The sequence below is a fragment of the Lissotriton helveticus genome, chromosome 5_1, assembly GCF_964261635.1.
Source record: "Lissotriton helveticus chromosome 5_1, aLisHel1.1, whole genome shotgun sequence".
Lineage (NCBI taxonomy): Eukaryota > Metazoa > Chordata > Amphibia > Caudata > Salamandridae > Lissotriton > Lissotriton helveticus.
In genome coordinates this window covers 1677474106-1677489862 of record NC_136065.1, presented here as the reverse complement: position 1 = coordinate 1677489862, position 15757 = coordinate 1677474106, and the positions used below count along the sequence as shown (strand labels likewise).

Here is a 15757-nt window from a genome sequence, read left to right as displayed (position 1 = left end):
TTGCCTGCCTGCAGTCAACTCAGTGAAACGATCACCATCCTCGAAGGCCATGAGCCTTGGCTGCCTGCAGTCATCACAGCAGCGTGACATCTGCTGCCCTGTGCCCACAGCACAGCCACAGATTCGAAGCCGCTGGCTCAGATTAGGACCTGTGAGTCCAGCAGACTCTAACAAGAATGTTTCAATGCAATCGGTCTCGCCTTTGTGACCTCATATTTATTTAGCTATGCAGCACATTAACCTGGGTGCTGAAACATCTACTGTTCTTCAACATGGCGGGAAAGTAAGCACTAAACTGCGTGACATGCCAGGTATGGGAACACATGGAGAGAAATATTGCCTTTTAGCTGGAAATGGTATAGCCAAAGCTCTGTTTTTAATATAACTGTCATATAACTGAAAATACAAGATTTGGAAAAAATAAATCTTGTCTACGGGTGCTCGTGGAAGACAATTTCTATGAACTGGAATCTAGAGAATGATAAAGTGATTCTGGTATTTTACTGACCTCTGCTAGTCGTTTCTTATCAAGAAAGTTAAATAGAGGAAGTTGCCAGAATGTTTTAAAAATAAAGTACCTCAGCAGAAAGCAATGCTGGTATTTTACTGACCTCTGCTGGTCGTTTTCTATCAAGACAGTGAAATAGAGGCAGTTGAACAGAAGCCGAAGCAGACAAGTCCTAGGGCTGATCTCCAGAGCCCACAAAGTACATACACATATAAGTATATACTAAAGTATATAAGTATATATTTTTCATTTATTTATTAGCTTCTTTGCACAGTTAGTTAAAACTATTGCAATGGAGATGCCTCCAAAACGTCTTTACATCCTTAGTAGCAGGGCCAAACTGGCCATCACATTTAAAAATCATTATTCAGACAAGGCAATCTTACACAGTGGCCGTAACTACGGATAAAAAAACGTTAAAATTAACATTATGACTGAATGTAGTGAGAGAACACTAAGACGTACTATAAAATAGTCAGTAATAAGTTTTCGAGGAGCAGGGACCAGATTGGGAGAGGCGATAGGAGGAGAAAGTAGGTCTTCCAAGATTCTCACATATTTTCCGGACCTTGCTAGCGTTTGAGTGTCTGTTCATAGAAAGCAAAGTGCAGATGCCTTCAAGCATGTGTTAATGTCCCTTTTTTGATATAATGGCTTTAGGAGAACTCTTCTACGCGCATCTAAGACAGGATAGCAGCACAAAAGATGTAGCCATGATTTGGACCTGTAATTGCACAGGCTGCAGGCCCTCACTTCTCCATGTGGGGCCCATCGGTAAAAAGCAATGGTTTGCAGGCCTAGGAGGAGCATAAACATGATATTCCTGTGGGCTAACGCTTTTAAGCTGTCAAAAAGGTATGGTTGCGGTAACCCTGGGAGGTATGATTCATTCAAAGCAAACAAGATAGTAGTCGATTTTAGTGCCCGAAAGACCCTCTGGTAGGAAATTTGTCTTGCCTGCTTGTTTATGGCCCTTTTTCAGACTGCGTAGGGAATAGAGTCTGCTTTTAGCGTGGATTCATCAATTTGTAGATGGATCTAATGGCCTTTACAATTTACCAGTACTGGCGATGGTTTCTTTTCGGCGAGCTTTAAGAGTGTTGTCTGTGACTTTTAGTACCCTTATGTAGTACTTCAAGGTGTTTGCCTCACAAGAGAGGGATTGTCTTGTGAGGCCCAGCTCAAGTTGTAGTCTTGCCCTGTGTATTTATTTCAGGAGTCACAAGATTAGTTTGTGGATAGTCATCTGGAGATGGTCAAGACCGGTCATACATGCATCGGGAAAGGCCTGTTGCCTATAACTTAGGGCGGGAAGAAGGGTGGATTTAATCACCTTCAGTATGGGTTTGGCTGAAGGACTGCTCAGGGACTGATTTGTGACTACTCAGTGTGTTATTGCTCTGGCTCTCTTTTTCAGGGTGGCTAAGTGGACTGATGATCTAGAGGACTCGCTAAACCATACCCCTAGGTAGTTATACTTTGGTGTTGATTTTATCTTTGCGGACCCGATGCTCCGTGTTAGAAATTTCTTTTTTTGCAGCGGCCAAAGATCAGGACCTTGGTCTTGTCCTGATTGATTTTGAGGGCATTATCTTTATTATATACATTGAGCTTGCTCAGGACGCGTTGGAGGGCAGATTTGGCCTGGTCCATTATGACAATATCGTCAGCATATTGAAAAATGTGCAAATTCGATTTTGCGTGACCCAGTTGGGGCGGAAGCAGGCTGATATGCTCAAGGAATCTTCCATGGTCGTCGGTGTAGAGGTTGAACAAAAGGGGTGTGAGAACGCATCCATGCTTTAGGCCGTCTGAAATGGGTTTTTTTGTGGAGACAGTCGTGGGGCCTGTTCTGACTCGCACCCATGTGTTCTTATGCAAGGAGAGGAGAGTTCCGAGCAGATTCCCTGGAATCCCCCATGTCTAATTTCCTCCAGAGAGTGTTATGAGACACTCTATCGAAGGCAGCACTATAGACTATGAAGCAGCAAAAAAGGGGAAACTGACTTTTTCGGACTGCTTGATGACTCAGAATAGCTAGGGTGGTGATGTTGTCAATTGTGGAGGCAGAAGCTCGGAACCCAGTTTGGAAGTATGGTAAGATGTTATTTTCCTCAACCCATTCTTCTAATGACTTGAGAGGACACCGAGCATAAACCTTAGCCTCAAGATCTAGTAAGGCTATAAGTCTGTAATTGGCAGGAAGGGAAGGATCTCCTTTTTAAAGAATTGGGCATAAAATCGAGCCTCTCCATGAATCTGTTATCTTAAATGTGTAAACGCGTGGTTGTACAGGGGGGATAACAGGTTGGCCCAATCATCCGGCTCCTATTTAAATATGGAGGATGGAAGGGCGTTAGGCCCGTGGGCACCTTCATTTTTCACAGTTTTCAGAAGCCTGCAGACCTCTGCCGGAATGGTCAGCTCACGGATATCTGTCGACATGTTATCAAATGACTCCCTATTTTCGAAATCAGTAGGGCCTGGGCTTTCGCAGCAGTATTGTCGAGTGACATACTGTGACCAGGCCACTTAAGACACTGCGTTCCCTCTGCTCTTGTTGGAGTAGCAAAGTTTATTAATGTGGTTCCAGAAGTGTGTCAGATTTTTTTTCTTTTAACAGTCCATGTATTTTTTGCCAATCCTTCTGTTGTTTTAGCTTCCCGTATTGATTTTTTGTAAACTTTACGTAATGAGGCCATATTTTTGGCGGTGAGCACTGGAGCGTTGAGTTTATGCTGTCGCACAGCACTCCTTAGGGCTCTTCTTTGGTTGACTGTAACCGTGTTGAAAGGCCGCCGTAAGGGAGGCCTGGTGTATCTGTCGTGAGCTCCGGGTCCCATTAAGATGTCGCTTAATTTGGTTATTGCAGTATCCCACCTGTGATGGTATATAAGTATATACTAAAGTATATACAAGTGGTCTTGAATGCTCGACCTACAAACTGGAAAAGTGCTGCGCTGGAGGTCGTGTGCCACAGTGGATGAGGCGGGTCATTGGCCTGGCTAACAGTGACAACATCATTTTATTCTCACTATTTTGTTGGTCATCGGGTATCTCATATAATAAACACATATAAAAAAACAGCACATGCATCCTAAAACTAAAGATAAACGCAAGTTAAATTAATCGGTAAGAAATGCCGTTTTTTTACATGGTGGCAAGTGTGTGTGAGAACAGAGAGAAAATGTATTGAATCCAGGCTGGCACGGGGGCTGAGGGAGGGGGGTTCCATGAGTTGCGTTTTTTAAAATTGCATGACACACAGTATATAATATTAACTTCCTTTCCGGGGGCAGTTTTAAGTACTTTTTAAGCAGGCCGTTTTGCTCATTAGGTATTTATTTCGAATATTTATCTCTCAAAGTGTCCTTCATTGCTTCATTTTACTAGCGATAAAACATCAATCAAAATGTCAGACATTGGCATTGAAATGTCACTCCTATGCACACTGAACCCATGTAAATGTCACAAACCAGCATTCTGAAAACTTGGCAGCTATGCCCTACAATGAAATGGCCAAACACCACTTGCTCGGTAAACATTCCACGTGGCTCTATAGCGCCAGATTCAGGCTCTGTGTGACTGCCTGGGGTTTAATTCTTGCCCTAAGGTACCTTCCGCCCTAGGAGTTTGTAGGAGTTGGCCCTGCATATCCCCGCCGCTGTGTGCAGCGCTAGGTCTTCACGCCCAGTTATCCCAATAAAACCACCTGCTCGAAGCGCGAGCCACTCACCCATCGGTGGAGGCGGTCACCAGTGCCACCTTCCTTGCGAGAACCCCCTCAGAGGCTGCAGTGCTGCTCATTCTCGGGGCTCCGTGCTGTATGAGGCGCAGGTACCGGGATGCAGTGCGCAGTGTGCGCTGCATGCTGCCCAGGCTCTGGACTGTGGACTCTGCCCCACTGAAGACCTTGGACTTTTGGCTTGGGCTGCAGCAAAAAACATAATTGCAAGTCATTGATTAGACGGCTTTAAACAGTCCGGATGCCTCAGTCGCTCGTCAAGGCTGCCTAGTCGCATACAGACTGAACAAGCATTTGCAATGCAATAGATCTCGCATTAGGAAAGTTTGAGCTATTGGTATTGTAAATGACAATTTTTTTACTTATGTTTTGGTTTTGAAAATAGCGAAATGAATAGCTATGTTATTTACAATGCCAATAGTTATAACTTTCGCAAATGTGACACCTATAGCATTTGTACTGCAATATGTGTTGTATTTACGTGACTTGGATGTATTGATATTACAAATAACAATGGCTTTTATTTTTTTAAATAATTAATACTTAAATAAAAGTTATTGTAATTTATAATGGCAATAGCTTAAACTTTTGTAAATAACTTTTGTGAAGATTATGTTCAGTGTATTTTATTGTGTGCAGCACACGGGCAGAGTCGGAAAAGGAAGGAGAAATTAAATAATTTCTCCTTCCTTGCGCCTACATTAAAAGGGCGCATTTTTCTGACGCTAAACACAGTCTGCTGTGTTTAGTATATTGTGTTTAGTGTCGGAAACCTTGTGTGGTTGCATGGAAACGCCCATGTACCACCCTTGGTACGTGCCCATTACGCAAAGTAATGCAAATCAGAGCTATGTTCTGCTTTGCATTATTTTATGTTATTTCCAGCACTAAACAAGTTTAGTGCTGGGAAGTAAATTGTGAAAAAAAGATTTTGCGCCAATTTGCGATACTTTTATGACGCAAACACGGCGTAAAATCTTAGTAAATCTCCCCCTGAGTTTCTTATGCTTTATTTTGCAATGTATGATGCTTGAGTAGGTGTGTGGATGAGTTCCGGTTGTGGGTGGGTGTTTGACAGAACATGATTGAGTTGGCGTTGTGTCTGGTCAGTCGTAGTTTCTCATAGGGCTTGTCAGTGGGTCATAGAGGTCTGACTACATGCACATCCATCCTTGGCCCCTCTGCAGAGTGCAGAGTGCGATGGCCGCATATGTACCAGTTGCAACTGTGATTCGCTGAGAAAGTGTCAAAAGTCCCAAAGAAAAAGAAAATGTAGTGCTTAAAACGTGTGTAGCAGTGAGAAACTGCGGAGGAAAGTGGTGTGAAGAGAAAAACTGGATTGATGTAGGCACTTTAGAAGACCACTTAACCTGAGGAAGCGTTGTAATAATTTGAATATCACTATTTTTTCTTTTAAAGCACTATGTCTAGAGGAAGCTTTACGTTGACAAAAGGCAACATTGTTTTATGTGTAGCTTACAAAAGTGTGAATCTTCTGCCTAAATCAGGAGGGTTTCCCTATTTACTCGAAATAAGCTCAAATGTACTCATGATATACCTATTAAACATATATGTGAGGACTTAACATCGGATGTCATTTCTTGTGATGCCACTTCCTGTGATGCCACGCGATGTGATGTCATACGCCTCACAAGCAGCGATGTCATGCGCCGTGATGTCACGTGCTGTGATGCCACTTGCATACTGATTAACTGGGTTAGTCCCCCCATTTCTTTTTTAGGACTTGTGCTCTGTCTGGATGCAATAACATAAAACTCAGGGGGGGGGTAGCAAAATGCTGGTCATGTGCCCCGCTGTGTGAAGTATAGATTACAGTTTGCAGTTTATAAGTTTCAAGCCACAATTTAATTACATAGGCCTTAACTTTTGGAGAAAAAAAAGTGATTGGAGGAAAAAAAGTGATTAGTTATCCTTCTTTGGCCATACCCCATTTAGAGTCCTACTTAAAGCACTGATGGGTAGAAAAGTCTATCAATGTGATGTCATCTGCAAAACTGTGCCCATAAAATGGTGGAAACATACCATCATGGAGACAAAAACTATTTTTAACAATAGCATGTTTTCCTCGTTTTATCAGGCCCTGGCAGCAACAGCCGCGTGCATGGAGGACCCAACCTGGCCACCTGCAGCGCACCTGTGGCTGTACTGTACATATCCTTTCACCTCGAAGCGCTACCAGCGCCGGTTGTTGTTGCAGAAATTAAGAGGGCTTGGCGTCAACTCAAGCGTGGACCGATGCCAGACAAAGCTGCGCAGCCCTTACATGGCTTTTCTGAAACAGACCCACGGGGAGGGCAGTACCAGCCGCGGGGACGCCATGTTCACCCCCTCTCCTCCTGTTACTAAGCGCTTAATAATTTTTTTTATTAAAAGGTGATTGGACCCAAACAGGTCTGACGTGTACCCTCGGCAACCAGAGCGCGCTGTGGAACAAAGCCCCTTTGACTCGAGTTAGGAGTTCAGTCCTAGATTTAGAGAGGGGACGCGCTGAGAGACGGTCTCCGCGAACAAGCGTGACATTCCTTGCCAGAGATCTGTGAGCTGCCGGCGGGGCTCGAGAGGTCTCACTTTTTAATGCCTCGGTGCACAAGTATTCGAGAAAATAATGGTGCACAGCATTAGGAGGCCTGGTGAGTGGTGTTATAGAAGAGATGTGGTTAGTGCAAGCTTCCTACCCCTCACCCTCTCCCCCATGAGCGTTTTCACGTTAGGCAAGCTATTAGCCTCTCTGCTGAGACTAGCAACAGACATTGGCTACGTCAGTTTTACAATAGTGCAAATTAAGTACATTCCTTACTATTGAGCAGTCCCTTCCAGGGGCTACAGCGTCCCTCCCTGAGGGGTGACCCCATGCCAGGTTTTCCGGATATCCACATGGAATAAATGTACTTGCAAAAATATCAATTGGGAGCCATTTACATAGTGGCAATCGTGAAAAAGTAACATGGATGCGATCCTCCTGGACCAAGGTTGGGCACCTGTGTGGGCCGAGAGTTCACCCTAGAGAGAGGAGGGGTATGCAGGAGTACAGACTGGCAAACATAGTGTGTCCTAAATATCGTTTGGAAAAATAGCGGGCCACCGAAATCAATAATAGACAAGAGCCAGGAGAAAAAGCCCAGCAGATCCATTTCTGCATTCAAGGTGGCCGTAATGTATTTCTTCTATATGTCGAGTGAGTGGCCATCTTTAGAAATACTCACTGAGTAAACTTTACGTTCTCGCTGAACGACCGCCGCAGCCCGGCTTGGGCAGCAACCCAGGCAACCTGTGTTGGGACGGGGCAGGCCGCAAAAAGACAGGAAGCAGACGGGAGCCTACCCTGTGCTCCTGTGCCCGGAAGTCAGCGTGTGAGCTAGCGGGGCTCCCGTGCTCGTGGAGAGCCCCGCCTGCTGCCGAGACTGACCCGCTGCGGAGGGCGAGAGGGACACGCGGAAAGAGCCCGGTGAGTGGGGGGGGAGTGAAGTGGGGAGGGGATGTGTGTGTGCGCGCGTGTGTGTGTGTGTCTGTGTGCGCGCATCTGTGTGTGTGTGTGTGTGCGCACGTGTGTGTGTGTCTGTGTGTGTGTGCGTGTGTGCCTGTGTGTGTGCGTGTGAACAGCATGCCGGAATCGGAGCACGTGTTCACGCGCGCAACCTGATCAGATTCCAGCATGCTGCGCGTGCCCATCTCTTGTCTCCCTCTTGGCTCCTTGTAAGCAGAGCTGCCAACAATAGGTCTCGCTGCGACAGGGCTTCGCCCTGCATCGCAGGTGCGAGACCTAAAAACACATATACAGCTCGGTCATTGTTTGTCGTGTTTGTCATGGTGGTCAGGATGTACACTACATAGAACCCATATTCACAAGCCTATATAAACTGACTCACTTTGGAGAAACAACTCAATGTGTTAAACCCTTCTAAGCTGAAAAGGGGGCTCCAGCTATTTTTTAGCCGGATAGGGGATCCCTCTATTCACAGTAAAATATGCTGAATGAAATGAAATGAAATGAAAATATTTAATAAATGAAAATATTTAATAAAGCGCACTGCGGCCAAGCGGCTTCCTGGCGCTGGGGACCTGGTCAGGGCTCACAGAGGGGATCTGGGGAACCTAAGAAGGAAAAGCCTGGGTGAAAAGAAAGGCTTTGAGGGCCTTTCGGAAATGGGTGTAGATGGGGATGGAGCGAATGTGAAGAGGAAGGCTATTCCAGAACTGGGGGGCCAAAACAGAGAGACGAGTGCCACCAGTTCTGGATTTGCGGAAACGGGGGATGTGCAGAAGAGAGAGAGAAGAAGAGCGAAGGGTACGACTGGGGGCATGGGTTGAGATTAGGGGGGAGATGTAGGACAGGGGCAGAGCGGGAGTGAGCTCGAAAGGCAAAGCAGGCTAATTTGAAGAGAGATCTGAAGCGGATAGGGAGCCAGTGAAGGGATTTAAGAACAGGAGTAATGTGAGAGAATTTGGGAAGGGAAAGGATGAGACGAGCAGCTTGGTTTTGAATGGCCTGTAAACGTCGGGACTCGTAGGCGGGGATGCCCACGTACAGGCCATTCCCATAGTCAAGTCGAGAAATGACTAAAGCCAGGACTATGGTCTTGAGTGCATCAGTGGTGAAAAAACGCGAGATTTTCCGGATAAGACGGAGGGATAAGAAGCAGGAAGACACAACAGAGCTAATCTGACTGTGCATTGTTAATTCTGAGCTGACTTTGATGCCAAGGGTGCGAACAGAGGAGGAAGGTGTGGGAGGGGGACCAAAAGACAGGGGCCAGTGTGCTGGGGACCAGGGATTAGATCGACCACCCGTGAGGACAAGTTCCGTCTTATCGGGGTTGAGCTTAAGGTGGTTAGCGCTCATCCACTCGGAAATGAAAATTAAGGTGGAACTGAACTTGGGGAGAGAATCAGGAGAGGAAGAAAGATCAAAGACGAGCTGGAGGTCATCTGCGTAGTTATACACCGAGACCCCCAGCTCAAGAAGAGAAGTGACAAGGGGACGGATGTAAAGATTAAAGAGAAGAGGGGAAAGAGAAGAACCCTGGGGAACACCACAGGTGACCGGACGGGGGGTGGGCAGAGAAACCGGAGAGGTGAACCGTCTGGTACCTATCCCGAAGAAAGGACGCTAGCCAGGAGAAGGCCGCGCCCCGAATGCCCGCTGCGCTGACACGGTCGAGGAGAATGGAGTGATCGACCGTGTCAAACGCAGCGGACAGATCGAGAAGGACCAGTGCTTGGGGGAGGTTGGAATCTGCCTTCCCCTTGAGTTCATCCAGAACCGCGAGAACCACTGCCTCCGTGGAATGGCCTGGGCGAAAGCCCGCTTGATGGGAGGCTAAAAGGCCATTGTCCTCGATATAGGAGGAGAGGCAAGAAGTGACATGGGTCTCGAGGATCTTAGCTAAATAGGGTAGGAGGGAGATGGGACGGAAATGAGCAGGGAGGGAAGGATCCAGACCGGGTTTTTTGAGAATGGGGAGAACAACGGCGGATTTAAATGATGAGGGAACGGAGCCAGAGGCCAAAGAAAAATTAAGCAAAGTGAGCGGGGGAGCAGAAGAGTTAGTGAAAAGGGTTTTAAGAATGCGCGCCGGTGCACAGTCCATAGGGGAGCCAGATTTAACCTTGAGCAGGTAGTTGTGAAATAGGTCAGGAGAAATGGGGGGAAAAGTGACGAAGGAGGAAGGAGAGAGAGTAGCAGAGCAAGTAGGAATGAGTTGGGGCACCATCGGAATGTTAGCTTTGATCTTCACAATCTTGTCTATAAAAAAGTCATTAAGTGACAAGCAGAGGGACTGAGAGGGAACCAGACAAGGGGAAGAACGGTCGGAAGTGGCAAGATTGTGAACTAGGGAAAAGATTTCACGAGATTTGTTTGTAGAGAGAGCTACTCTCTCAGTGAAATAGGAGGTTTTGGCCGCAAGAATAGCTTTTTTGTAATCGGTGAGAAGTAGTTTGTATTTAGTGCGCAGAGAGGGAGAGTACAGCCGTCTCCAGAGACGTTCCGACCGCCTGAGGTCGAGTTTTAGAGCTTTGAGCTCTGGAGAAAACCATCTGTGCGCATCGTGAGGGCGGACCGCCTTGATCTTTTTTAGCGGGGCCACTCGATCACACGAAGTGGAGAGCCATGTACTAATAGCATTGGCCTGAGACTCAAGAGAGAGGTTAGTAAGATCAGGAGCAGAAGAAGCCAGAGAAAGTGAGAGAGAGTCAAGGTCAGTCTGATTCCAATTGCGGGCCAGGAGATTTTTGGGAAGAGAGGGCTTGTTGACCACACCCAGGTGAACAGAAAAGGAAATGATGTGGTGATCGGACCAAACACAAGGGGAAATAGAGGGAAGTGAGGCAAGGGGGCAAGAAGACCAAATTTGATCAAGGATGTGGCCTTGAGCGTGGGTAGGGGCTGTGACATAGGGAGTGAGATTCAAGAAGTGAAGAGTGGCAGAAAAATCTTTGGAAGGGAGATCTTCCTTGGGATCTCCCGGCCAGAAATTGAAATCTCCAAGAAGTAAAACGGAAGAATTGTTAACTACCAGGGTGGCCAGAAGATCCTGGATGGAGGCTACGAAAGAAGGCATCGATTGGGGGGGACGGTAGACAAGAACAATAGTAAGAGGAGAGGGAAGATTAAGGGAACGGGCCACGAGGTAGTCCACGTTGGGTATGGGGGAGTGAGGGAGAAGTTGAAATTTGAGTGCCGACCGGATGATCATCGCCACCCCTCCACCGGCCCTACCATCCGAGCGATCAGCTCGGAGGGCGTAGTAGGTGTCGGGGAGGATGGCTAAAAGATCAGGGAGAGAGTCAGCAGAAAACCAAGTTTCGGTCAGAAATAAAAAGTCAGGGGAATCAGTGGTCAAAAGATTAAAGAGTGCTGTCTGATGTTTAACAGCAGACCGGGTGTTAAGTAAGCAGGCAGAGGCCACAGTAAGAACAGGGGGGGGGCGAACAACCGGAGATGATGTAATAGGAGAGGAATTGGGAGTGATCGGCATCAGGTGATGCGAGGGAGATGAAAGAATACCAAGTGTGTGTAGCTGATGTAGGGGAGGAGGGGAGGAAAAAGCAGAGAGCGCTATGAGTTGAGAGGAGGTATAGAAAAAAGTGAGGAGCAGGGTGTCTGGCCCCTGGTCCCGACCCGTCGCGGACGGGCGCAGACGGGCTTAACTTAGGCGCAACTTCGGCGCAACTTCGGCGCGCCTTTGTCGCGCCCGCTGCGCCCGCCCGCTGCGCCGCCGGAAGACAGGGGCTGTTATGTAGGGACGACACATGAGGAAGGAGGGTCAAGGGGGCGTGGCAGGGGGTGGAGGAGCCAAAGAGCTGCAGCGCCGAGGCCAGACCCGCTCACTATGGTGGAGCCGCCCGTCCCCCTCCGAGAGTCAGGCGAGGAGGGGGCGATCAGCGGTGGCGGTCTGGTCGCGTGCAGGAGAGGAGCAGCCAGGAAGAATCAAAGCACCGGGTCCGAGGCGCTTTGCAGCAGTGCAGGTAGGTGGCGAGTTAAAAGTCAGGAGGTTCTAAAAGTAACGTTGCTCCCCGAGAAGCCTCGGGAGATCTGGCAGCAGGTCGAAGAGTACAGGCAGGTGTGCGCCTTAAGTGATTAGCCAGGGGGGGAGGAGCCAAAGAGCTGCAGCGCCGAGGCCAGACCCGCCCACGATGGTGGAGCCGCCCGTCTCCCTCCGAGAGTCAGGCGAGGAGGGGGTGATCAGCGGTGGCGGTCTGGTCGCGTGCAGGAGAGGAGCAGCCAGGAAGAATCAAAGCGCCGGGTCCGAGGCGCTTTGCAGCAGTGCAGGTAGGTGGCGAGTTAAAAGTCAGGAGGTTCTAAAAGTAACGTTGCTCCCGGAGAAGCCTCGGGAGATCTGGCAGCAGGTCGAATTTATCTAATTTGCCAACAAGGGACACAAGTCAGCAGCGACCACATTTTGTCTGCATTCAGTTCGGAGCAGGAAAGTGCAGGCCCTGGCAGGCTTTCCTATTTAAGATTCCGGTTGAACTCCAAACAATGACCGGATATAAAGGGCCATCAGCAGTCCTATTGTTGGGAGTAGGATCCTAGCTGGGAGAATCTAACACCTCGACATTAATGCTATGGAGTGGAAACAAAGGCACACAGCTTGTTATAACTTCCAGAGAAACGACCATTTTGAGACTGATTTTGGACTTTGTTTAATTCGTGTACATAAGAGACATGCATGCACTATAAGAATGTCATATCTATTGGTCTGTACAGTACTTGCAACAATATCATGTATTTTTAATGTCATCTTTTATAACGCTACTCTTCCGAATGTGGGGTGTCTGAGTGCTTTACATCACATGCATATATTATACATCAACAATAAATCATACTAGTGGGGAAATCAATGTACATACAGGATGTTACATACAACAACGAAGGGTTTGCGGTGTAGGAGTCACACGTCTTTACTGGTAGGGATTATATATTAAACAGGCATTCATTTGTATAAAAAAAAATGTGCCAGGGCCCTTTTCAGGAGGCCATTGCACCATACACCATCCATTGCCCCTGCCAGAGGTGCCAATGACAGTACAAACACAACTACTAACCATTGCCCGCCTACAAGTGTGACAATTCTGACTATTCCATGCCTCCCAAAGCTATGAGAGTGGACTGTGTGGCAAGTATTATTCATTTTTTATGTAAACAATGCTGTTGTGCTTATCTCAAAGTAGACAGATAGCGCCACCACGGTCGTGGACTATGATCAGTGACTGTGTTAAGAATTAAGTGCCTGTGCCAGCACCAGAAACCAGCGACTCAAATTAAGCACTAGCCTGGAGAAGCACAAAGTCACGATTTAAAACATAGCACAGTGATTAGGCTTGTCTGTAGTGATAAGACTTTATTACTAGCTAAAGAAACTCTTTTTAGAAGCCGTAAAATAACAACAGATAGAGAAAAAGCAATCGTTTTCAGGACTCTGCCCCTTGTGACTGACCCCCTTTTTGTTGCCACACCTTAACCCCCAATTTATGGGTTCCTGGAGGGAAGATTTTCCAATTTGCAGCACTCTTTACAAGTACTAAGGTAATTCTGATGGTGGAAGTAATTCCTGTTATCAGCCCCTCCCAATTAAAAGTGAGCAGATTTAATGCTGACGCAGAAAGTTGCAACCAGGGACTCCTGCTGATTAAAGCAACCAAAATCTCCAGGTAAAATTCCAAAAAGAGAATGATAAATTACAGATGGTACTGGTCCCGGAATTACCGATTCCCAGGTAAATTCTTATTCTTTAGGAGACAGTAACTCCATGGTTGCTATATTACCACCACCAAATCCAGGGCACGCATCATGGGGAACTTAGAGAAGTGTGGCAGCCCTTCATTATAGAGCTACTTCTTATTGTTTCAGCCATATTTGAATAAATGCCATACTGAAGTTTTTTTCCTGATAGGACTACTTTACAGACACTGAAAGACGGGTTTTCCCCTAAGGCTTATTATCCAGAGCCGAGCATCACATAAGTCTCTTTTGGGCAGATGTTCCTTCTCATCTAGAAAGGTCAACTGAAATCAAAGTGGTTTGGAGTAAATCCTATTTCTTGGTGTACAAACTAATTCAAATACTGACATATTGTGGCTTCCATGAGAACAGCCCCACACATAATATATTTGCAGCGTTTGTGAGGCCATTATAGTCCAAAAAATAAAGGCAATATGGTGGATGTGACCCTTGGGCCCAGCTGGTGACCTCACAGGGTAGAACTCCTATAGTGTGAGCAGTCTGTGCACACAGACCTTCAAGAAACCCTACCATAGGCACATGTAGTCAAAGAACGTAAAAGGTATATCAGAGCAAACCAAAGGTAGGGGGCTTCTAATGCAGTAGACTAGCCTCCCTGCTAAAAACTGCAGTGCTTTGTCGACATAACAGTTCTCTTGACCCCTTGTAGCTCAGCCGGCACAGAAGACCAGTTCAACTGCCACAGATGAGGACTGCTTTTGACCCTAGAAGCAAGAGTGGCCCCCTAAGAAAATGTGAGGGACAGCTTGGGGAAATCGCCACATATTATACTGCCTTTATGATATACCAACCCATTCCAGTCGATATGCAACCTTTGCTGTTTTTTGGCATTATTTTTTCTGGGCCAATCATGTATTTTCTCCAATGAACTCGGCAATAATCCAAGTTTGATACAGGTGTTCCATCTTTTTCTTTCCTCTTAGTCAGGAGAACTGTATTTTATGGACAACGGGCCACCCATACAAATACCGATCTTTTGAATCAGATTGCTACCACTCCCTTAACCAGGCTATCAATTGAATGGTGGCATCAATAATTAGTCCAGAGGTACACGTCTTTTAATGTGTTCCTCTCTCATAATAAGAATATCAACTGGCTCTTCTCAGCTAAAGGTATATCAACGTTCTGGGGTCCTTTCCCTTCCTTCTGTGTGGAAGGTGTGGGTATGTGTTTTACATCGGCTTTGGAGTCCACTGGGTACCTGTATATGCTGGAGTCCCATCTCCTTCACACAGGCTCCCGTATTGCATATACTCCGGCTCAGGATCCCCTCTCTGAAAACTAATTTACCTTGTGGGTTGGGGTGAAGCTGCACACTCATTGCTTTGTTACTGTAGATTTGTCTAAGCTTAAGTACAATCCACACCTCCTCCATTCTCCCTGTTTTCATTGTTTACTTGGCAGTGGTGACCTGTGCTGGGCTCTGTCTTACTCGAATGCACAAAATTTCCCTTACCGGTTCAATCCTGAGACTCCTCAATTCAGGAGTCTGAAAAACCCGGACACAAGGAAAAGATGGACTTCCCTGGGATTGAAGGAAGTGTTTGAACTTTGAATAGGGCAGCTTCAGCTTCACTTTACTTTCCCGCTTTGGTCTTCAGGAGGAACAGAGTCACTGGCCCCACTGAGCCAGTACTTTATATATTTGACTTTCAGCAGGCTTTCTCCACCAGTGAAAGCATGTTGCCAGTATTCTGGGTTGCTGCTCTCCTTCTAGTAATTATGGTACATTTTCACCCTGGCTCCAAAAAGACTGTCCCAGTTCTCAGTGTATGTTGCTACATGCAGTCAGTTTTTTAATCACTGTAGAAAGTCGCTGCTTTAATGTTCAAGAGCAGCTTTGTGATTGATAACCTTGATATGTGCTTCATAGTTTCAGTATACTTCTGAAGGGTAAGTCATGGCGGAGCAGGGTTTCCATCGTCACCAAATCCGGATTCTTGTGCAAAGTTTTGTTGTTGTAGAGGGAAGGAGAACTTACCTGCCTGCCTGCATGAGGAGCTAGACTGTGCCTACCAAGAGAACAACCACCAACATCCCAGCAAGACCTGAACAAGGCCAGCAAACCTGGAGAGTCTGCATGGAGGGCTCCTCAGAAGCCCAAAACAGCTCAAAAGCTGCAAAGTTCCCAAAAGCCGATCAGCCCAGAATAAGAACTAGAAATCATCTCAGGTGTAAAGCTCCAACATCTGTACAGCATCAAGTGAGGGAGCCTGCACCAAATACATTTAGCATCCTT

At 46.8% G+C, this 15757-nt stretch overlaps 1 protein-coding gene across 1 annotated transcript in view; it reads right to left on the bottom strand.

The window, feature by feature from the left end:
* The window catches only part of LOC144755716 (dehydrogenase/reductase SDR family member 4-like), a 98929-nt gene that overhangs the window by 79416 nt on the left and 3756 nt on the right, over positions 1-15757 (bottom strand). The window contains exon 2 of the mRNA XM_078644903.1: positions 4245-4439. Within this exon, the coding sequence (XP_078501029.1) occupies positions 4245-4378 (134 nt within the window). The 5' untranslated portion in view covers positions 4379-4439. The remainder of the gene's footprint in view (positions 1-4244; positions 4440-15757) is intronic.